We start from the raw sequence: 19940 nt of genomic DNA, 5'->3' as shown, positions 1-19940 counted from the left end.
GTGCAAGTCTAAACCCTGTTAACTTGCTCATGGCTGGAGGTGGACATGCTCATAACAAAATCTGTAAAGTGGGCACTTGAATTCATTGTGGCTCACTTTAAATAGACTTGCCCTACTTAATCAAACACTGATTCAATCTCTGATGTTTAAAAGATATCATGTGCCTGTATTTCTAGAACTGTAATGTTTTTGCTATCATTTTTATCCAGGGAAAGTTTTTATTACCTTTCATCTTGGCATAAATTTCCTTTCATTGTTAATATGAAATAAGAATTTATTTGTCATTCTTTTTTTTCACATTAGGCTAGTAATTTAAAGAAGGTCCTTCAAAGAATTGTGAGTTATTACCATGAGGTATGAAAAATATGACTTTGTTTAAATGCAAAATGCTATGATAATTTTATTGACACTGAAAATGACTTGGCTTTTTCTTTATAATGTTTTACTAGAATGTAATTCTTAATTGGAATATATTACTAATTTATTGCCATTTTTTGGAATACTCATTTTGTGAAAATAAACAGGCTTAAGTTTGGATATACTGATTTGTAAAATAAAATTGCTTATGTACTCTTTAAATTGTTTTCTCAAATAGAATTACCTTCATCTTTAATATAATTTGATTTTATGCAATGCTATAAGGTAAACTTTATAATTAGTTGAAGTAACTTGCATTATTTTCACATTTATTTCTAATGTAAGCAATAGCAAAGACAGACTGTGAGATATCACATATTACATAAGAATATTTGGTGTAAAACCAAAAGCAATAATACTTGCTTTTGATTGGTTACTCAAACTTTGGGGAGCTTGCCTGAATATTGCTAAATGGTTTTATCAATAGTTTTCATTTGTCATTTGTTAACTTATCTGAGTCATTTCATGAACCTATTTATAATTTATTTTCCTTGTAATAATTAAATGTAGTAAATTATTTGTCGCCTACATAAATGAGTGGTCTAACTTATTATTTTGATGCTACAGTTTTTAGGGCAGCAGATTTCTGAAGCACTTATCCCTGATTTAAACCAAATAACTGAATGTTCGGATTCTGTGGAGCTTGGGAGGTTGCTCCAGCTTATTTTAGGTTGTGCGGTCAACTGTGAAAAGAAGCAAGGTAAGTGAATTTCAATCATTTGAGAATTTCCACTTTCTCAAAACACCTAGACCTACATTGCTATACAAGGTAGCATTAAGATGTACTGTTACAGCTTGATAGAAAGCACCCTGAAATGTAAACCTGAAGTTCTGAATTCTAGTCCAGCTCTGCCATTAAAAAGCTACATATCTTGAGTATCCTGTTTATACCTGGATTCTGAGATTCATAGTCAGGGGCTAAATTAAGTGTATTTTAGTCTAGTTAGTTTAATTTAAAATATCTAGTACTAGGATTTAGTGGATGTTTAATAAAAATTGTACTTATTCATCTGATATATTATCTGTTTCATGTGTAAAATAAACCTTTAGGTTGATTTAGTTTTTTATAAATAAATACTCAGCTACTAAATTATAATCCAGGCTTCTTCACATAATATTCTGCTCATCTCAGAAGAATGCCTGTCCATTGTATCCTCCAGATAAACAGTCTGATGATATAAATGGAATTGGAACATTATATTGGTATATCGAAAGGTCATTTTTGGTTGCACGTAATGAGTGAAATGATGAACTGAACAGACCCAGATCTCCTTCCCTGGGGGCTTGTATTAGTCTGGGCATTGAGTTTTGATGCTAATATTTTTTGCAAGATTTGTCCAAACTTGGTCTTAGTATATCACCTTTATAAAAGAATGTTGCTAGCTGAAGTTTGCAAATACTTTGAGAACTAGTACCTTAGAAAATACATTTAACATCTAACTAATGAAGAAAGGATACAAGACAGGATAAACTGAATAAGAACAAACTCAGGAAAGAGGAAAATAAAATACATGAAGTCAATTGTAGTTTATCAGTAAGCGAAGACAGGGATTGGGCATCACAAAACTTTGATATTAGTCCATCTTTAGCATTAACTAGCTATTTTTGCCTAGGGCAAGTCAGTACTTCTCTATAGACTTTTATTTCTCACTTATAGATAATGTCAAAGGCTTATGTGTTGGGTTTTTCATAAAAATGACAGGGATTGGGCATCACAAAACTTTGATATTAGTCCATCTTTAGCATTAACTAGCTATTTTTTCCTAGGGCAAGTCAGTACTTCTCTATAGACTTTTATTTCTCACTTATAGATAATGTCAAAGGCTTATGTGTTGGGTTTTTCATAAAAATGAGGGATATTTGCTCATGGAAAGTTTCCTAAATATTTAATCATAAGTTGACAAATATTAATTCATTATAAATCTCGTAATTTTCTGTTATAATTGTGATCCTTTTAATTTTTTTTTTTTTGATTAATGCTTTCTTTCTATTCCATTTACTGTTTATTTATAACTATTTTTTCTAAGTTAATCTTACCAGTTTACCAATTTACAAAGAAACAACTTTTGGCTTAGATTCTATTTTGTTTTTACTGTTTAATTTCTGTTCTTTTATCTTGTTCTTTCTGTTTTCTTGTGAATTAATCAGCTGTTCCTATTCTAAGCTATAATTGATATTTTAAGTTGTAGCTATAATTTTTCCTTAATGTGATGATTTTGTCACATCCTACAAATTTTGATATTATATGTAATATTTTCATAATTTAGTTCTAAGCATTACTAAGCAATTTTTCTCATATTTTTAAAAGAAAATTCAATTCCTGAATATATAAATAAAAGTTTAGCAAGTAGTACATATAAAGAAATAGTTTCATTTTCATTATTTAAAAAATCAGGATTATCTATTTGGATTTTTGTAAGTACGTGTCTGGGTTCTCAGTTTTTAGGTATGAGCAAATAAATGAAAAAACTATTAGTAATTTAATTAAAATTAAAAAACAAAACACATTCAGGATATAAAACAGCTTTCACAGTTTTGCACTTTACAGGGAGAATCGATTTTCAAAATAATTCCAAGGTACTGCAAAAATCTCAATCTTGAAAGAATGAATTAGTTTGGTTAACAATACTCTATCTTGGGGGTAAGAGGATTATTTTTATGAAGGTTTCAGCAGACTTAAAATAATTTATTATCCAGAAAATCCACGTAAAGAAAATCATTCCATTGCCTGTGCATTCTCTAGTTAATTCTTTCCTCCCCAATGGAACTTGTGATCAGTTGCATACCAAAATTTTGTCTAGTTCTTGGCTTTACAAATAAAAAGATCTAGAGAATTTGTAGAAGTTTCCCAGAAGAATCATTAAAACAATAAAAAGATTAGAAAATATTAAGTACTTAAAATTTTTAGAAAATTGTTTTAGCTAGAGAACATACAGTTGGAGTAGATTTAAATCTGTAAATACTCGTATATGAAAAACTTTCATGGTTCCTCATTTCCTGTCAGGACAGAATCACCTTGACTTAATTGCATGAGTGTCTGTGGTGAGATAAAGATCTCTTTGTGGTGAAGCTTAGTGAGTGCTGAGCAGGTATTTACAGGAGGCTGGATAATCCCCTTCTTTGAAAGCCTTCTGGGAATGAACTAAGTAGGTGATAAAATGAAACTTTCTGGGTTTAAGATTAGATAATTATTGTTGTAAAAGTTTTAAGATAATTAAAATTTCTTCCTTTTTCTTAAAAGAAAATTAGAGGGTTTCTTCATTAGGAAAAAAGAAAGCACTTAAAAATATTTATATGAATATTTTCTATTCTGCTTATTTGTTTTCAATGTACATGGTAATGGAAAAATAATGTATTTGCATAAAAGATTATTTGTGGTAAATGAATTTATATTCTATTAATTGGACGGCTAGGGTACTATGGGTAAATAGTAGATTTTTTTCCAATTTGTTTTTTTTTTTTTAAATCATAGAACATATCCAAAATATAATGACACTGGAAGAGTCTGTTCAGCATGTGGTCATGACTGCTATTCAAGAGGTAAGTTATATCCTGTTCACACAAGTATGAAAATTCTAAACCATACTGTAAAAAACATTTTATATAAATTTTATGGTGTCTTTTTTCTTTGCATAAACTTGCCCTTTACAGTGTGTTTACTTAAAAGATCTTCAAGCTCAATTTTAGTATTTCTACATTTTAAAAGTCAGTTGATAAATTAATATTGGCATGTTTCTTTAAACAATATCAACTCAGGAAGAAAACCAAGATAAACAACCTCTGACCAGATGGGAATTTTTATTTCTTCTAATTTTTTCTGCCAATTAGAGCAATCCTTCCTGAGATTTTTAGTTTATATATACCATATGCATTTTCAGAATTTTAGGTCTGTGAGCAAATATGGTGGTACTTTAGGTTTTGTAGCCAGGTAACCTAAATTTAAGGTAGTCTAGTTATATAAGTTGAGCCAGAAGAATTCAGAATTCATGTGGTACAGTGTTAATTCTTAATATCAGGCTAAAAGACTGAGATGAAGTGACGTGCAGAGGACACCTGAGAGACAGTAGAGTAAGGGATTAGTGAAGAAAAACAGTTTGGAAAGGACATGATTCAGAGGGAGATATCATACAGGACTTCAGCAGTTTGTATACTCTGAGTTTGCATTCTTGGTTTAGATTCAAAGCATCACTATAATCTGCCTTTCGTATGCAAAATTTATTTATGGGTTTTTTTCCTATAATTATAACTCATACTTTTAAAATGACTTCTCAAATTAGGAATTTTGCCATATCACTCATTTAAAAGCTGTACTTAAATTGTTAATTTATGCTATATAAGAATTACTTTTTAAAGAATTATTTAATGTGTTTAGTTTTATTCAGTAATACATGTTTAAGAACCTGAATTGTAATTTTCCGGTACACAAGTATTTTGAATATGTCTACATACTGCAAGCACAGTTTACTTATAATTTCCTAATATGCTTGAGTATCACGTTATTTAGATTACACCCGTAATAAAATTTTTATTTGAATAGTGTTCTAAGGATCATCAAATTAAGTCAAGAAAATGCTAAATATAAATTATTATATATCCTTTCAAGTAAATATATTTTACTTCATAAACGTCACATTATTGTAATTAATTTTACTATTTTGATGTCCTAGTTGATGAGTAAAGAAATAGTGAGCTCTCCTACAAATGATGCTGTTGGAGAATTAGAGCAACAAGTGAGTACTTGAGTATGTGAAGAAAATGTTGAAAACAGTGATAATAGTTCCTTTGCCAGTTACTATTATAAGGCTTACATAAGAGATCATATACAAAAATGTTTTCTTCCATGAAATTTAGTGTATTCTGCTATAAGATCCCAATTGAATGTTATTGTGCATTTCTTCATGAATGCAAGTACTGTTGATCTCCAGAGATTTTTGTGATCATGGTTGAAGAGTTGAGTGGCGGCATTGAACATTTCTCTTGACACTTGCAATACATATTTGCCCCATGCTCTATGGCTAAACAATTAAATAGTAGACAGTTATGCAAGTACTGTTGATCTCCAGAGATTTTTGTGATCATGGTTGAAGAGTTGAGTGGCGGCACTGAACATTTCTCTTGACACTTGCAATACATATTTGCCCCATGCTCTATGGCTAAACAATTAAATAGTAGACAGTTAAAAAAAAAACTCTGCCAAGTTTTAATTGATCTAATAAGGTAATAAAATATTTGTCACTGTTGCTGTCCTCTTGTCTGTTGTTGAAGAAATAGCTCAAAGATGCTGTACTCGAGGCTCCTTTCCCTGGTTCTGTTACAGGACTGTTTTACATGGGGGGAAAGACACTTTTTTCCCATGTATACTCCAATCTAGGTTGTAGGGGAAAGGGTAAGAGGAGAGGCAAATGCATGAGGAACTTTTTCTGTTAAATTTTGAGACATCTGTTTTTTCTGAATGTTATTTGTCATCTCAAGAAATATTTCAAATGAAATTTTTGAAATAAAAATTTTGTTTAATAGTATACATGCTGTGTTCTTTGTGAGTTTTTTCTGTGATGAAACTTAACAAGGCCTCCCATAATATTTTTAAAAATATTTCACAAGGATTTACATAAAATTTATTTCTGTGGGACTATAGCTTTATATGTTAATGAGGCAGTGTAAATATTCACACAAAGGCAGTAGATTGACTCATTTGTTACAGGTCAATTTTAAAAGCTATTACTAGTATCAGTGTGTTATGTGTGTTGTGAGAAGAATGTATTTTTCTATTTGTATTAAAACATGACTTACCAAGATTGGGACATTTTATATTTCAGCTTAAGAAGGTGTTGGAAGAACTTCAGGAAGCACTTGCAGAAAAAGAAGAGCTCAGGCAGAGATGCCAGGAACTAGATCTGCAGGTGTGGAAATGTTTAATTAATTAACAGACAAAGTGTTTTGGAGGTGGGTTCATTTCATGGAGGAAGCATTAAAGGATTTGTTATAGGCTTGAATATTCAAGCATGAATTTCATCATTATTTTTCTCCGAGAGTTGAAAATTGCTGGCCTAACTATTTTTTGAGGAAAATCATTCTACTAATTGTAGAATTTCACCTATTTAGATGAGGATTCTGTTTCCTTTTATGTAAAATGGGAAAATTAAAGTATCTATGTATTTCATAGGATGTTTATGAATATTAAATAAGGTAATTTATGGAAGCACTTAGAAGTGCCTGACCCCCAGCAAATGCAAGTGCATGCTCTTTGTCTCTCTGTCTCTCATGTATATATGTATATATGCATATGTATGTATTCAGAAAGTTTGTGGAGAAATAGAATTAAAAGATAGTACGAATCTTTCTGTGAACTTTATATGTAATCTGTCATGCCACATTTGTTTTGCTACCATGTATGTATGTAATTCTTGTGTTCATATGCAGTATATGTTAGTGAAATAAACTTGGCATGAGAGAACATAGTTTGTGGTTAAGCGTATGTACTGTCAAAACAGGCTACCTGTGTTCAGAACCTGGTTGTTACTAGCTGGTTCTGGCCTCTCTGGCAAATTACTTAATTTCTCTATACTTCAGTGTTCTCGTTTGAGAAATGGAGCGGTGACACACCTCTCAGCACTGGACAGATCTAGGCAGCAAATCAACAGAGTAACCATTACTCTTTCAGATGGAAAGAAGAAATCTAGGGTTATCAGAGATGGGGGGTGGAGAGAGGGAGATAGGGAGAGATTGGATAAGGGTCATAAAGAATAAGTACAATTTGTAATTTATATGCTAATAATATCGATTTGATCAACATATGTCAATGTTGAACCCCCAAAATATGATCAATTATGATTCAATATATAAAAAAAGAGAGAGAGAAATGGAGTGATGATAGTATATATCTCCCAGAGTCATTTGTGAGGATTAAAAGAGCTAATATGTAAAGCACTTAGAGCAGGGCCTGGCACATAGTGCCATGTATGTTTGCCTATGTTATTATTGTTACAATGAAAATACGAATGTGAAAGGTATGTAAGAAGTCTTGAAAAAAGTGTACAAATATCCTGTATGTAAATTGCATTTTTTGTTCAAATAATGGGCTAAATAAGTAGTTGACTCGCTGAAAAGTGTTAGGACAAGGAACAGATGTTGTGGTAGTACTATCCTTGCTAAGTGAAGTAGATATCTAAAGTGCTAGCGCTGGATAATATTTCTAACCCCGAAGGGTTTGCAAATAAGGAAAAAGAAAGTGACTTGGTCATGGTGACTCATCTACTAGGGTAGCAACATCAGAATGATCCAGGTCTTCTAACTTCATCTCTAAAAGTCAGCCCTCTATATTTGAATGAAACAAATATCTCAAATATAGGGGAAATTCTGCCTGTTCTTTGTATCTTTCCTGTCCACACAGTGTAACACACACACACACCCACACCCACACTCATGCAAAGCACCTCAGATATGTTGTTCTTAAATAGGATCATTTTTACCATCCAGAATACCTCGTGAAGAATAGAAGATTGAGCTATTCAGGTATTTCTAGTTTCAAGTAGGATCTCTGTGTAGTTTTCCAAGAAATTCTTATTCAATAAAGAACACAAAATTCTGTATTAAAAGTTTTAAGTGTTTGTAACACATAATGAAGAGTATGTGAACGTCTGGTTTTAGTTGAAAAGTAAGAAATCCCAAGTTTTGACATTTTTAATTCTAGTATTAAAATAGAGTCAACCATTAAATCTCTGCACAAATGAAGTAAATGATTACTGCATAGAATGAGAACAAAAAGTAATGTATTAACTTGATTAACATAGTATCTACACAGGGATATGTGACACACACGCCAATTCTATAAGGAAATTTGTCTTTGAAAGATGTTTACTTTTTATCTTACCTCCCTTGAAAATGATTTTAAAATTTGGGAGGAATTCCTTTTTGATACCTAACCAAATGTACCAAAAAGAAAAATAACCTATAAGGAAATTCACCGAGGCCAGATAAATAAGAAAAAGGTGTGAAGCTAATGAGTTAAATTCGCAAACTGGTAATTGAGGAAAGAAACAGTTGTATGACATTGTCAGCGGTCCTGCACAGTAAGCTCCAACCTGCTCTTCCCCTGTTCCAGGCCATGCAGGAGAATCAGCAGAACTCATGAGAACTCTCGCTGCAATCCACTCAGTCAGAAGGAAAATTGTTTTTTGATTTCCTTATGTTTTCTTTCATCTGACTGGACAGGAGTGGAAATGACCGCTAAGAAGAAACTGAGGGCCTGACTCTGATAGAAATGTAGGCTGTAGTGGAATTAGGGTAGCAGTCTGATGCTCGGAGGAATTCCTGTGTGTAATTCCTGTGTGTAATTACAACCTCCCACTACCCTGGTATAAGGTACTTAAATCTCAGAAGTGACAGTGTAGCCCAGGTGTTGTACAGAGATTGCATATTGCCTGAACTGGACTCCCTCCTTCCCCCATTATTCACAAAGCTATAGAGTGGTGTGGGAGAAAGTAGTCACAACCATAACTTAGAAGGGAAACCACACTCAATCTGGGGTACAGTAGAAAGGGTGTCCAAGAAGTCATCCATGCTACACTGGAACAAGTAGGATATCTGGACTGCCGACAAACCATCAGCTAGATAAAAAGAGTAAAAGCATGACATCTGTGCCACATATTACACGTGAAAAATGAGAATTGATAAGAGCATGTAAAAGACAATCACCAGGCTTAGAAACTAACTGTGCTTCATGCTGTGGAACAATTTCATAAGAACACCCCAGTAAAATAGACTAAGTGGTAAGATAGCAAAGTGAAGTCTAGAAGGAAATTGCAGGTTTGTACAAACAAATCAGTGAATTACCACCAACCCTTATCCTAGTTAAGCTGTTGAACTTCAAGAATAAAGGAAAAACAGCTCCTCAGTGATTCAGGTAGAAAAGGTGAGCCCCCACAAGGAGAAGAAAGCCAGGCTCCCCATGACTTCAGTGCCAGAATACAGAATAGCAATATCTACAAAACACTGAGGCAGAGGAACAGTATTAAACCCAGATGGAGAGCACAGATGCAAACACATGAGCCCTTCTTGAAAAGCTGCTTGTACAATCCAGCTAGCAAATATGTTTTAATCAAAATATAGAATGCAGGAATGGAGGTTCTATTATGAAAGATCCTGTGGTGAAGCTTGAATCCATTTAAACACAGCCCTGTGTTAGTTCTGTATAACTTAGGATTATAGATACTAGGACAACCAAAATTCTGATTCAGTAAGGTACGAGGAAGGCTTGGATATGTGTACTTAAAAAAGAAAAAGAAAAAACTCCATATGAGATTTTGACAATCCCTGATGTAGTATTTCAGTTCTGTTCCAGCCAGGATTATTATGGAGCCTTAGGACAAGTTATGATGTTTCCAGAGGCTCTTAATTTCTGCCTTTTTCAAAACTAAGGCAGGCAGACATTTAAAAGCCATTCTGACTGTGTTTTCTTTATGCATGTATTTATTTGATTTCTTTTATTTGACTCAGATCTCCTGGACTCAGAATTTCCAAGTTGAAAGGGTTCTCAGAAATCATTTAGTCTGATTGACCAAGCTATTTAGTGGCTAAGTAAGGATTAAAATCCAGAACTCTGACCTCTGATCTAAGAGATTTTTTGATACTGATGATTTGTATACTTGTCTTTTAGGTGACTACACTTCAAGATGAAAAGAATTCACTGGTTTCTGAGAATGAGATGATGAATGAAAAACTTGACCAGATGGATGGCTCTTTTGATGATCCAAATACAGTGGTTGCAAAAAAGTATTTTCATGCACAGTTACAACTAGAACAATTACAGGAAGAAAACTTCAGGTAGCATTTGTAGTATAAATTATTTTATAGAGTTCTATTAAACTAGTAGCTAAAAAAATTAAAATATCAACAGCTAATTATTAAGCATTGTTAAGCATGTTTAGGATACTCATTAAGATTCTGAAAATGCCAAGTGGTGTAAGTGCTTCCTTTCCTCATAGGGCTTACATTCCACATAGGCAAGTGGGATATGTACATAAAATCAAAACAATTCAAAATAATGTGTGATAAGGGCCAAATGAAGGCCCTAGGCAAGCCAATAAGAATTCAAGGGAGTGATTGCTGAAGCCTGGGGAAAGTAGGGAGTTTTCTCACATAGGAGAGGTAACCTAATAATAGATGGAAAAAATGTAAATCTTAAGCTAAAGAGGTGCTTTTCATTTTAACTTTGAATTTCTTCTTTTAAAAAAAGTCATACATTCTTCCCTTTAATAAACATTGATTGTCTCTTTTGTGCTTACCACTTGTGTCATAAGGCCTTGAGTGCAGGCATTCTAATTGTACACCTTTGTATACATTTTTATTACTTCATTTTGATGTAATTTCAGATTCACAAAAAAAGTTGCAAGAATAGTACAAGGAGAACTCCTTTATACCTTTTACTCAGATTCAACAATTGCTTTATACTTTTCTCCATTGGTTTTCATTTCTCTTTGGCGAATACCTAAGAATGGTATTGCTGGTCATATAGTAGGTCTATGTTTAATTTCAAAATACACTGATAACCTTCATTTTGATGTAATTTCAGATTCACAAAAAAAGTTGCAAGAATAGTACAAGGAGAACTCCGTTATACCTTTTACTCAGATTCAACAATTGCTTTATACTTTTCTCCATTTGTTTTCATTTCTCTTTGGCGAATACCTAAGAATGGTATTGCTGGTCATATAGTAGGTCTATGTTTAATTTCAAAATACACTGATAACCATTTTCCAAAGTCATACCATTTTTGAATCCCATCATCAGTGTTTGAGAGTACTAGTTGCTCTGCCTGTATAGCAAAATTTGGTCTTATAAGTCTTCTTAATTTTAGCTATTTCATGGGTCATGTTGGATATCTAATTGTAGCTTTAATCTGCATTTTCCTGATAACTAATGATGTGAAAAACCCTTTTTCATGTACTTATTGGCTATTTATACATCTTACTTTGTGAATTGTCTGTTTACACTGTTGACCTATTTTTAAATTGGGTTGAAGGAGATTTTTTATAAAATACATTCTGGATACAAATTCTTTATCAGATATATGTATAGTAGTAAATACTTCACCTATTCTGTGGCTTGCTATTTTTAAATGTCTTTCAAACATTTACACTAAATTATTGTTTTTAACTTAAATGAAATCTAATTTATCAATATTTTTAAGGATACTGCTTTTTGTGTACTATTTAAGAAGTCTTCACGTATTCCCAGGTCATGAAGATATTCTCCAATATTTTCTTATAGAACTTTCATAGTTTTATCTTTCACATTTAGGTCTATGGGCCATCTGAAATTAACATTTGAAAATGGTGTGATGTGTGGAGGTCAAGCTTTATTTATTTTTTTCCATGTAGGTAACTAGTATGTGGATATTTTTATATGGGTGTCATCAGTTGGAAAGATTTTTTATTTTACCCATAAAATTTCTTTGGCACCTTTGTGAAAATGATATAACCATAAAATTGGGGTCTTTTTTGAACTCTCAGTTATTTTCTGTTGGTGAATTTTTCTATCTTTATGCCTCTGTGACACTGTCTTGATTATTGCAACTTCACAGTATGTCTTTTGAAATCTGGTAGTGTAAGTATTCCAACTTCGTTCTTTTCAAAATTTGTTTTGGCTATTATAACTCATTTGCATTTTCACATAAAATGGAGAATCAGCTAGTCATTTTCTATAAAAAACCTTTTGAGATTATGATTTGGATTGGATATAGTCAATATCTTAACTACCTTGAGAATTCCTGTCTGTAAATATGGCTTCATTTATTTGTGTTTAATTTCTCTCAGCAATGCTGTTGATTCCAGCATAAAAGTCATGTATGTCTTTTTTTAATTTTAATTTTAATTTTTTTTTATTCCTTTTTGTCTTTTTTACTGACCGGTAACGGGATCGCAACCCTCGGTGTCGCGCCCGTACCGGGGACCGGCAACGGGATTGCAACCCTCGGTGTTGCGCCCACACCGCGCTCAGCCAGTGAGCGGGAACCGGTCTCCACATGGGATCTGAACCCTCGGCGGGAGCGCTGCCGCACTTCCAAGCGGCACACTCTCCATTGCGCCACCAGGCCAGCCCTATGTATGTCTTTTGTTAATTTTATTCTGAAGTATTTTGTTTTTTAATGCTATTACAAATATAATTAAAAAATATTCTGGGGCGGGCTGGTTAGTTCAGTTGATTATAGAGCATGGTATTATAACACCAAGGTCAAGGGTTCATATCCCCATACCAGCCAAAAAAAGATATTTATTCTGAAAATTTGTTGCTAATATGTAGATGTACAGTTAATGTTCATATATTGAAATTTTTATCTTGTATCTTGAAACTTAAATCTTGTGTATTGAAACTTTTACCTTGCATAGTTTCTTAATCAGTTATTGATTCTAGTAGTTGTTTGTTTACATAAAAAAGTCCTAAGGAATCTACAGTGATCCATCCATCCTTTGTTCCTGGTCTTAGGGGGGAAATATTCACTTACGTACCACCAAGTATGACACTAGCTGTAGAGTTTTTTCATGTGCTTTTTATCAGATTGAGAGTTCCCTTTTGTTTCTGGCTTGCTAAGAGTTTGTATTACAATTGGGTGTTGATTTTTATCAAATGACTTTTCTGCATCTTGAAAAGAATAGTTTTAATTTTTTTTCATTGTTTTGATATGTTGCTTGATATTTCGAATGTTAAACAACCTTGTATTCTTTAGATAAACCACGTTGGTCGTATTTCATTATCATGCATATGTATGACTGGATTCAGCTTGCTAATATTTTAAAATAATCTTTATAACTTTCTAATGTTAAACAACCTTGTATTCTTTAGATAAACCACGTTGGTCGTATTTCATTATCATGCATATATATGACTGGATTCAGCTTGCTAATATTTTAAAATAATCTTTATAACTTTCTACATAATAGATATTGGTCTAAAGCTTTTTTGTCCTGTAATGTCTTTTTCAGGTTTTGTTATCAGAATTCTGGTCTCATAGAATAATTGAAATGTGTTCACTCCTCTATTTTCTGAAGGAATTTTTAAAAAAATGATACTATTTCTTTCTTAAATGATACAATTTACTAATAACACAATCTGGGCTTGTGGTTTTCTTTGTGAAAGAGCTTTTAATATTTAATTTGTGTCTTTTTAGTTAAAATGCCTCTTGTAATTAGCATATATTTGAGCCTAACTTTTTTATCCAGTCCGATAGTTTCTGCATTTTTAATTTGTGAGTTTAGTCTGTTTACCTTTTATATAATTATCGATATGTTTGTATTTAGATGTATAAATTTGCTGTTTTTCATTTGTCACATTTGTTCTTTTGTTCCTTTTTCTTTTCTGCTTTCTTTTGGGTTAATCAAATAATTTTTAATATTTGATTTTAATTACTATATTGTCTTTTTCTTGTTGCTCTATGGTTTGAAGTATTTGTCTTAATTTATCACAAGCTACACAGAGTTAATGTTTCACCACTTTACATGCTATGTATATTTTAAAATAATTGTCCTATGTGCCTTACGCATTTTCTCTTGATTTTTTGAAATTAAAATTTCTGTTAGAACTATAGATAACTAAGCATAGTGTTCAGATGTGAAAATGAAAATTCAGAACATTGTTTGCATCTCATGTTCATTTCAAAATCAAAAGCTGAAAACAGTATCTTTAATCTTTCCTCTTTTGAATGTAGAATTAAAAAAAAATTTTTTTTAAATATGTCTTGCTAAGCTCATGTCGCAGTAGAAAAATAAATGATGGAAATTACATTACAAAAACTATTTTTTTTAATGTAAGGCTTGAAGCTGCAAAAGATGATTATCGTGTTCACTGTGAAGAACTTGAAAAGCAGCTGATTGAATTTCAGCATAGAAATGATGAATTGACTAGTCTTGCTGAAGAAACAAGAGCTCTGAAAGATGAAATAGATGTTCTTAGGTATGGCTCTTCTAAATACAATTATGTCACTTCTAAGTTATTCCTTAGTCAATTTAGATAATCCATATTTTAATCAGGGGTTCTTAGGTTTATCCCTGTGTATCAAATATTGGTCAGTTTTTATCCAAGCTCCTAGTCTTTACTTTTTTAATGCTTATTATAGCAGTTTAAGGATAATATTCAATTCCTGTTAATAAGTTTTACGTTAGAACTCATAAACCCAAATGAGACCTTTTTCTTAAAATCGTAAACTCAATTACTTGTAGATACATTTAGCTTGACCTCCTTGTACCCATTATCATCATATTTTGTGGAGTTTTTGTATAAGGAAATGTATTCTCACCATCAGTATTTTGGCATTTAATAAAATATAGATAAGAATCCTAATATTTATTTCAGGGAGAGTTATCTGACAATATAAAATTTATATATTAGCTTTTGCTTATGAAATGTTACTCAATTATCAGACCATCCACATGATCTTTATATTTTCTCTTCATTTTTCTTAATTAGCTATTTTTTGTAGTTTTTAATAACCATTTGAAACAAAATCTTTTCATTGTCACATGGATCTGCGTGTGATAATGAAGTAATTTTATCTATTTATTTATTTTTACTCTAACCCAGTTGGGCAAGTAAATGCAACTCTAAAGGGAAGTGCTTTACCAGATAACTTTATAAATTGAGTCAGTTTCCTAAGTAAATAAAATACCAAGGACAAAACTGCTAAAGGATTTATACTAAGCAAGGTTGGCCTGTAAACTTAACAGTAGCTCAGAATTCAATTGTATGTATAAAACCATTCTTTTTTATACATTGTGCATTCATTTTACAACTAGAATAAAATTGTTATATGCATTTACTAGTTTTTACACAGTAATATTTAGTCTTTATTATATAGGGCTACCTCTGATAAAGCAAATAAACTGGAGTCAACAGTTGAGATATATCGTCAGAAGCTACAAGACCTGAATGACCTTCGCAAGCAGGTGAAAACTTTACAGGAAACGAACATGATGTATATGCATAATACAGTCAGCTTAGAAGAAGAATTAAAGAAGGCAAATGCAGCACGTACACAATTAGAAACATACAAAAGGCAGGTAAGGAAATATTTTAATTTTTAATTGGTAAAATTGGAATAGCTCAATGTTATTCAATCTTTTAAGAATGGTGCAGAAATTAAGCATTGCATATAATCACTTGTGAACTTATGATGAATTTCTTCTATCTGTAATTTTAATTCAAGGGGTGATAATTGAATTTATTTAGGGCTTTTACCTTTTTTCTGCCTTCTAAGCTTGTGGAAGTTTTTCTTTTTCTTTTTTTTTTTTTACATTTTATTTTTTAATAGCATTTTTGGTAAGCAGTGATTGTAAATGCCTAGAGATTGGAGCTGTAACCTAAAGTATTCTATGTTACTATTTATCACACAACCTAGAGAAACATTGGAAGGCTGATTTTTAAATTTTTTGGCTCAATTATTGTATTGCGGGAGCCCCACATCTGAAAGGGCATTCGCGTAGTGTTTGCCTATTCCAAAGAATTCACCCAGGTTGAGACATCGGTTTATTAGACTTACGGGAGGTGCTGATGGCGGCTGGGCAGCTAGTAATCTGCACTGCCATAGGGTGCATACAACAGTTATATAGTGAATAGATCAAAGGAGAGGTGTAAATCATTTGCATGCTTATGTGTAGACCCTCACCTGACTCAGAGCTCTCAGGAGATCTGGCTGAGGAGATAAGTTAACCCCTCCTGGAGTTAACACTAGTATTCTAACTCCATTTACATGCTACTTCATTTAGCTTCCTACTGTCTTCCATTTGTCTTAAAGGAGACATGCCTTTCCTTGGGTAAAACTACCTTGGTCAGGTGTAGTTTCTCAGAGGAAAAGGGGAACTTTGGTGTGTACGGGGAGTGTAAAATAGGTCTGTGTCCCGCATTTACCTTACAGTTATTATTTAGGTATTTAAAATTTTATGTGAATTATTTTTATCTATATGCTATTTTCAACAAATATTTATTTTTTTTATTTATTTATTTTTTGTCTTTTTCGTGACCGGTAAGGGGATTGCAACCCTTGGTGTGGTGTCACCTGCACTGCGCTCAGCCAGTGAGCGCACCGGCCATTCCTATGTAGGATCTGAACCCGCGGTGGCAGCGTCGCTGCGCTCCCAGCGCCACACTCTCCCGAGTACGCCATGGGGTCAGCCCTCAACAAATATTTAGAATTAGACTGTAATTTTAGTATAAATATTTTATTTCTAATCAGTTTTCTCATATACTGAATCTGAAAGACGATCTTATTGTTTTTTTTTACTTTTGTTTCTGACAAAAGGTTCAGGATCTTCACATTAAACTTTCCTCTGAATCCAAAAGGGCGGACACGCTAGCATTTGAAATGAAGCGGCTTGAAGAAAAACATGAAGCTTTACTTAAAGAAAAAGAGGTAAATGTAAATATAATTGATAAGATAAGAAATATGTCATTCTTCTTTTAGCTTCCATACTACCCTTGCTGTTCTTACAGTAGTATTGATGTCAACCAGTTTTATCTTTTTGAAAATTGAAATTGTTGGTATAAAAGAAAGTCGTGTAAAATGAGTATCACTTTTTCACTCAGTTTTGTTAGTTTTACTCACAAGGGAAGATGAAATCACAGAGCCAAGGTCATAAGTCATAGTGTGTGTTTGCTAACTCTAGACTGTCAATTCCTTCAGAGCAAGGACCATAGATAAAATTTTTTAACGACTTTATTAAGATTTACATACCATAAATTTCACCCATTTAAAGTGTACAATTCAGTGGTTTTAAATATATTCACAGAATTGTGCTACCATCACCATAATTAAATTTTAAAACACTGTCATCATTCCAAAAGGAAACTCCATAGCCATTAGCAATTACTCTGCATTCTGGTTCTCTTCCTTTGGATACAAGTCCTTTGTCAGATATATGTTTGCAAATACTTTATCCCATTTTTTGTGTTGTTATCTCACTTTCTTGATGGTATTGTCTGCAGCACAAGTTTTTCATTTTGATGAGGTCTGAGTTATCTATTTTTTCTTCTGTTGCTTGTGCTTTTCTGGTGGTGTTTCTAAGAACTTAATGTGTAGCCTAAAGTACAGAGATTTACTCCTTTTTTTTTTTTTTAAGAATTTTATAGTTTTAGCTCTTATATTTAGCCTCTGATCCATTTTGTATATGGTGTGAGATAGGGATCTAACTTCACTCTTTTGAGTGTTGATATCCATTTGTCCCAATACCATTTGTTGACAAGATTCTTCTTTCTCCCATTGAGTTGTCTTGGCACCCTTATTAAAGATCAATTGACCGTGATACTACAATGGTGTCTACATATTATACATTTGTGAAAACCTGTAGGATGTGTAACAGAGTGAACCTTATGTAAACTATTGACTTTAGTTAATAATATTGTATCAATATTGGCTCATCAATTGTAACAAATTAGCACACTAATGCAAGATGTTAATAAAGTAAACTGGGAGTGCGGGGAGGGGGAGGGAGAGGGAATATATAGGAACTCTGTACTTCGCACTCAATTTTTCTGTAAATCTAAAACTGCTAAGAAGTCTAGTAATAAAAAATAAATAAATAAAATAAAGGTGAAAAAAATCGACCGTAAATGTAAGAATTTATTTCTGGTCTTTCAATTCTGTCATTGGTTTGTATATCTAGTCTTATGCTAGCACCACACTGTCATGATTACTGTAGCTTTGTTGTAAGTTTTGAAGTTGGAAAGTGTGAATTTTCCAACTTTGTTCTTTTTAAAGATTGTTTGTATATTCTGGGTCGCTAGCATTTCCATATGAATCTTAGGAACAGCTTACCAATTCCTGCAATAAAGGCAGCTGAGGTTTTGAGAGAGATTGCTTGAATCTGTAAGTCAGTTTGGAAACATTGCCATCTCAACAGTATTGATTTTCTGATCCATGAATGTGGGATATCAATTCCATTTATTTAGGTTTTTAGTGTCCTTTAGCACTGTTTTGTAGTTTTTCAGTGTACAACATTTACACCTTTTAAAAATTTTTTCCAAAGTATTTTATTTTTTTTGTTGCTATTGTAAATGAAATTGTTTTCTCAATTTCATTTTTGGATTTTTTATACATTGATCTTGTGTCTTCAGACTTATTGAATTTGTTTACTAATTCTCCTTGTCTTTAGTGGATTCCTCAGGATTTTCTATATATAAGATCAGGACATCTTCAAATAGAAATAGTTTTACTTCTTCTTTTGTAATACAGATAACTTTTATTTCTTTTTCTTGCTAAATTGTGCTGGCTAGAACCTCAAGTCCAATGTTGAAGAGAAGTGGCAAGAGTGGATATCCTTCTCTTGGTCCTCATCTTAGGGGGAAAGCATTCAGTTTTTCACCATTATGTATGATATTATATGTGGATTTTTTGTAGATATCCTCTATTAGGTCAAGAAGTTTCATTGTATTCCTAGTTTGTTGCATGTTGTTATCATGAAAGGATGTTAAATTTTGTTGTATACTTTTTCCAGATCAGTGAGATGATATGTGGTTTTTGTTCTTTATTAACATTAATATTTATTACTATCTAGTATTAATATATTGATATGGTTTATTACATGGATTTTCGGATATTAAACCAATCTTGCATTTTTGAGATAAATTCCACTTGGTCGTAATATATAATCTTTTTTAATATGTTGCTGGATTCAGTTTCATAGTATTTTGTTGAAGATTTTTTCATCTATATTATAGGGGATATTGGTTTGTAGTTCTCTTTTGAGGTCATTGCCTGGTTTTGGTACCAAGGTAATACTGGCCAGATATAATACGTTGGGAAATTTTCCCTGCTTTTTGATATTTGAGGAAAAGTTGTGATAATAGGTATTAATTATCTTTTAAGTATTTGATAGAATGCATAGTGAGACTGCCCAGGCCTGAGCTTTATTTGTAAGAAGATATTAAATTACTAATTGAATTTTTTCAGTTGCTATAGGTCCATTCAGATATTCTGTTTCTTCTTGAGTTAGTGTTAGTAGATTATATTTTTCTAGAGATTTGTCAAATTAATCTGTTATCTAATTTATTGGCATACAGTTTTTTATAGTTTATCCTTTTTATTTCTATAAGAAACAAGGGAATTTCTGTAAGCAGTGATATTTTTTCCTTCATTCATTATTTTTGTAATTTGATTTTCTCTCTTTTTTCTTTGTTAGTTTGTTTAGCCAATTTTAGTTTTTTTAGCCAGGTTTGCCAATTTTGTTAATCTTTTCTAAGAACGAACTTCTGGTTTTGTTGATTTCCCTTTTTTTTTTCCCCTATTCTCTAGTTTACTTATTTTTGCTCTACTCTTTACTAATTCCTTGACAAAAGAACACAAATTTCTTTGTTTTTAGTTTGTTCTTTTTTCTAGTTTCTTAAGGTAGAAAGTTAGGTTATTGATTTGGCATTTTTCTTCATTTTTAGTTTTGGCAGTTAGAGCTATAAACTTTCCTCTGAGCGCATCTTTTCCTGCATCCCATAAGTTTTGGCATATTGTGTTTTTGTTTAAATGTTCTCGGTTTATTTTTATGGTT

The 19940-nt window shown here is 32.3% G+C and overlaps 1 protein-coding gene across 1 annotated transcript in view; it reads left to right on the top strand.

Annotated features, from left to right (window-relative positions):
* Positions 1-19940, top strand: part of HOOK1 (hook microtubule-tethering protein 1) — a 56470-nt gene that overhangs the window by 14069 nt on the left and 22461 nt on the right. The window contains exons 4-12 of the mRNA XM_008588086.1: positions 304-354; positions 985-1117; positions 3890-3957; positions 5085-5147; positions 6234-6317; positions 10073-10239; positions 14224-14364; positions 15266-15467; positions 16706-16816. Of these exons, the coding sequence (XP_008586308.1) occupies positions 304-354; positions 985-1117; positions 3890-3957; positions 5085-5147; positions 6234-6317; positions 10073-10239; positions 14224-14364; positions 15266-15467; positions 16706-16816 (1020 nt within the window). The remainder of the gene's footprint in view (positions 1-303; positions 355-984; positions 1118-3889; positions 3958-5084; positions 5148-6233; positions 6318-10072; positions 10240-14223; positions 14365-15265; positions 15468-16705; positions 16817-19940) is intronic.

The sequence above is a fragment of the Galeopterus variegatus genome, unplaced genomic scaffold (assembly GCF_000696425.1).
Source record: "Galeopterus variegatus unplaced genomic scaffold, G_variegatus-3.0.2 Scaffold4670, whole genome shotgun sequence".
NCBI lineage: Eukaryota > Metazoa > Chordata > Mammalia > Dermoptera > Cynocephalidae > Galeopterus > Galeopterus variegatus.
Note: the sequence above shows the minus strand (reverse complement) of the source record. Positions and strands in the feature narration are given on the sequence as shown.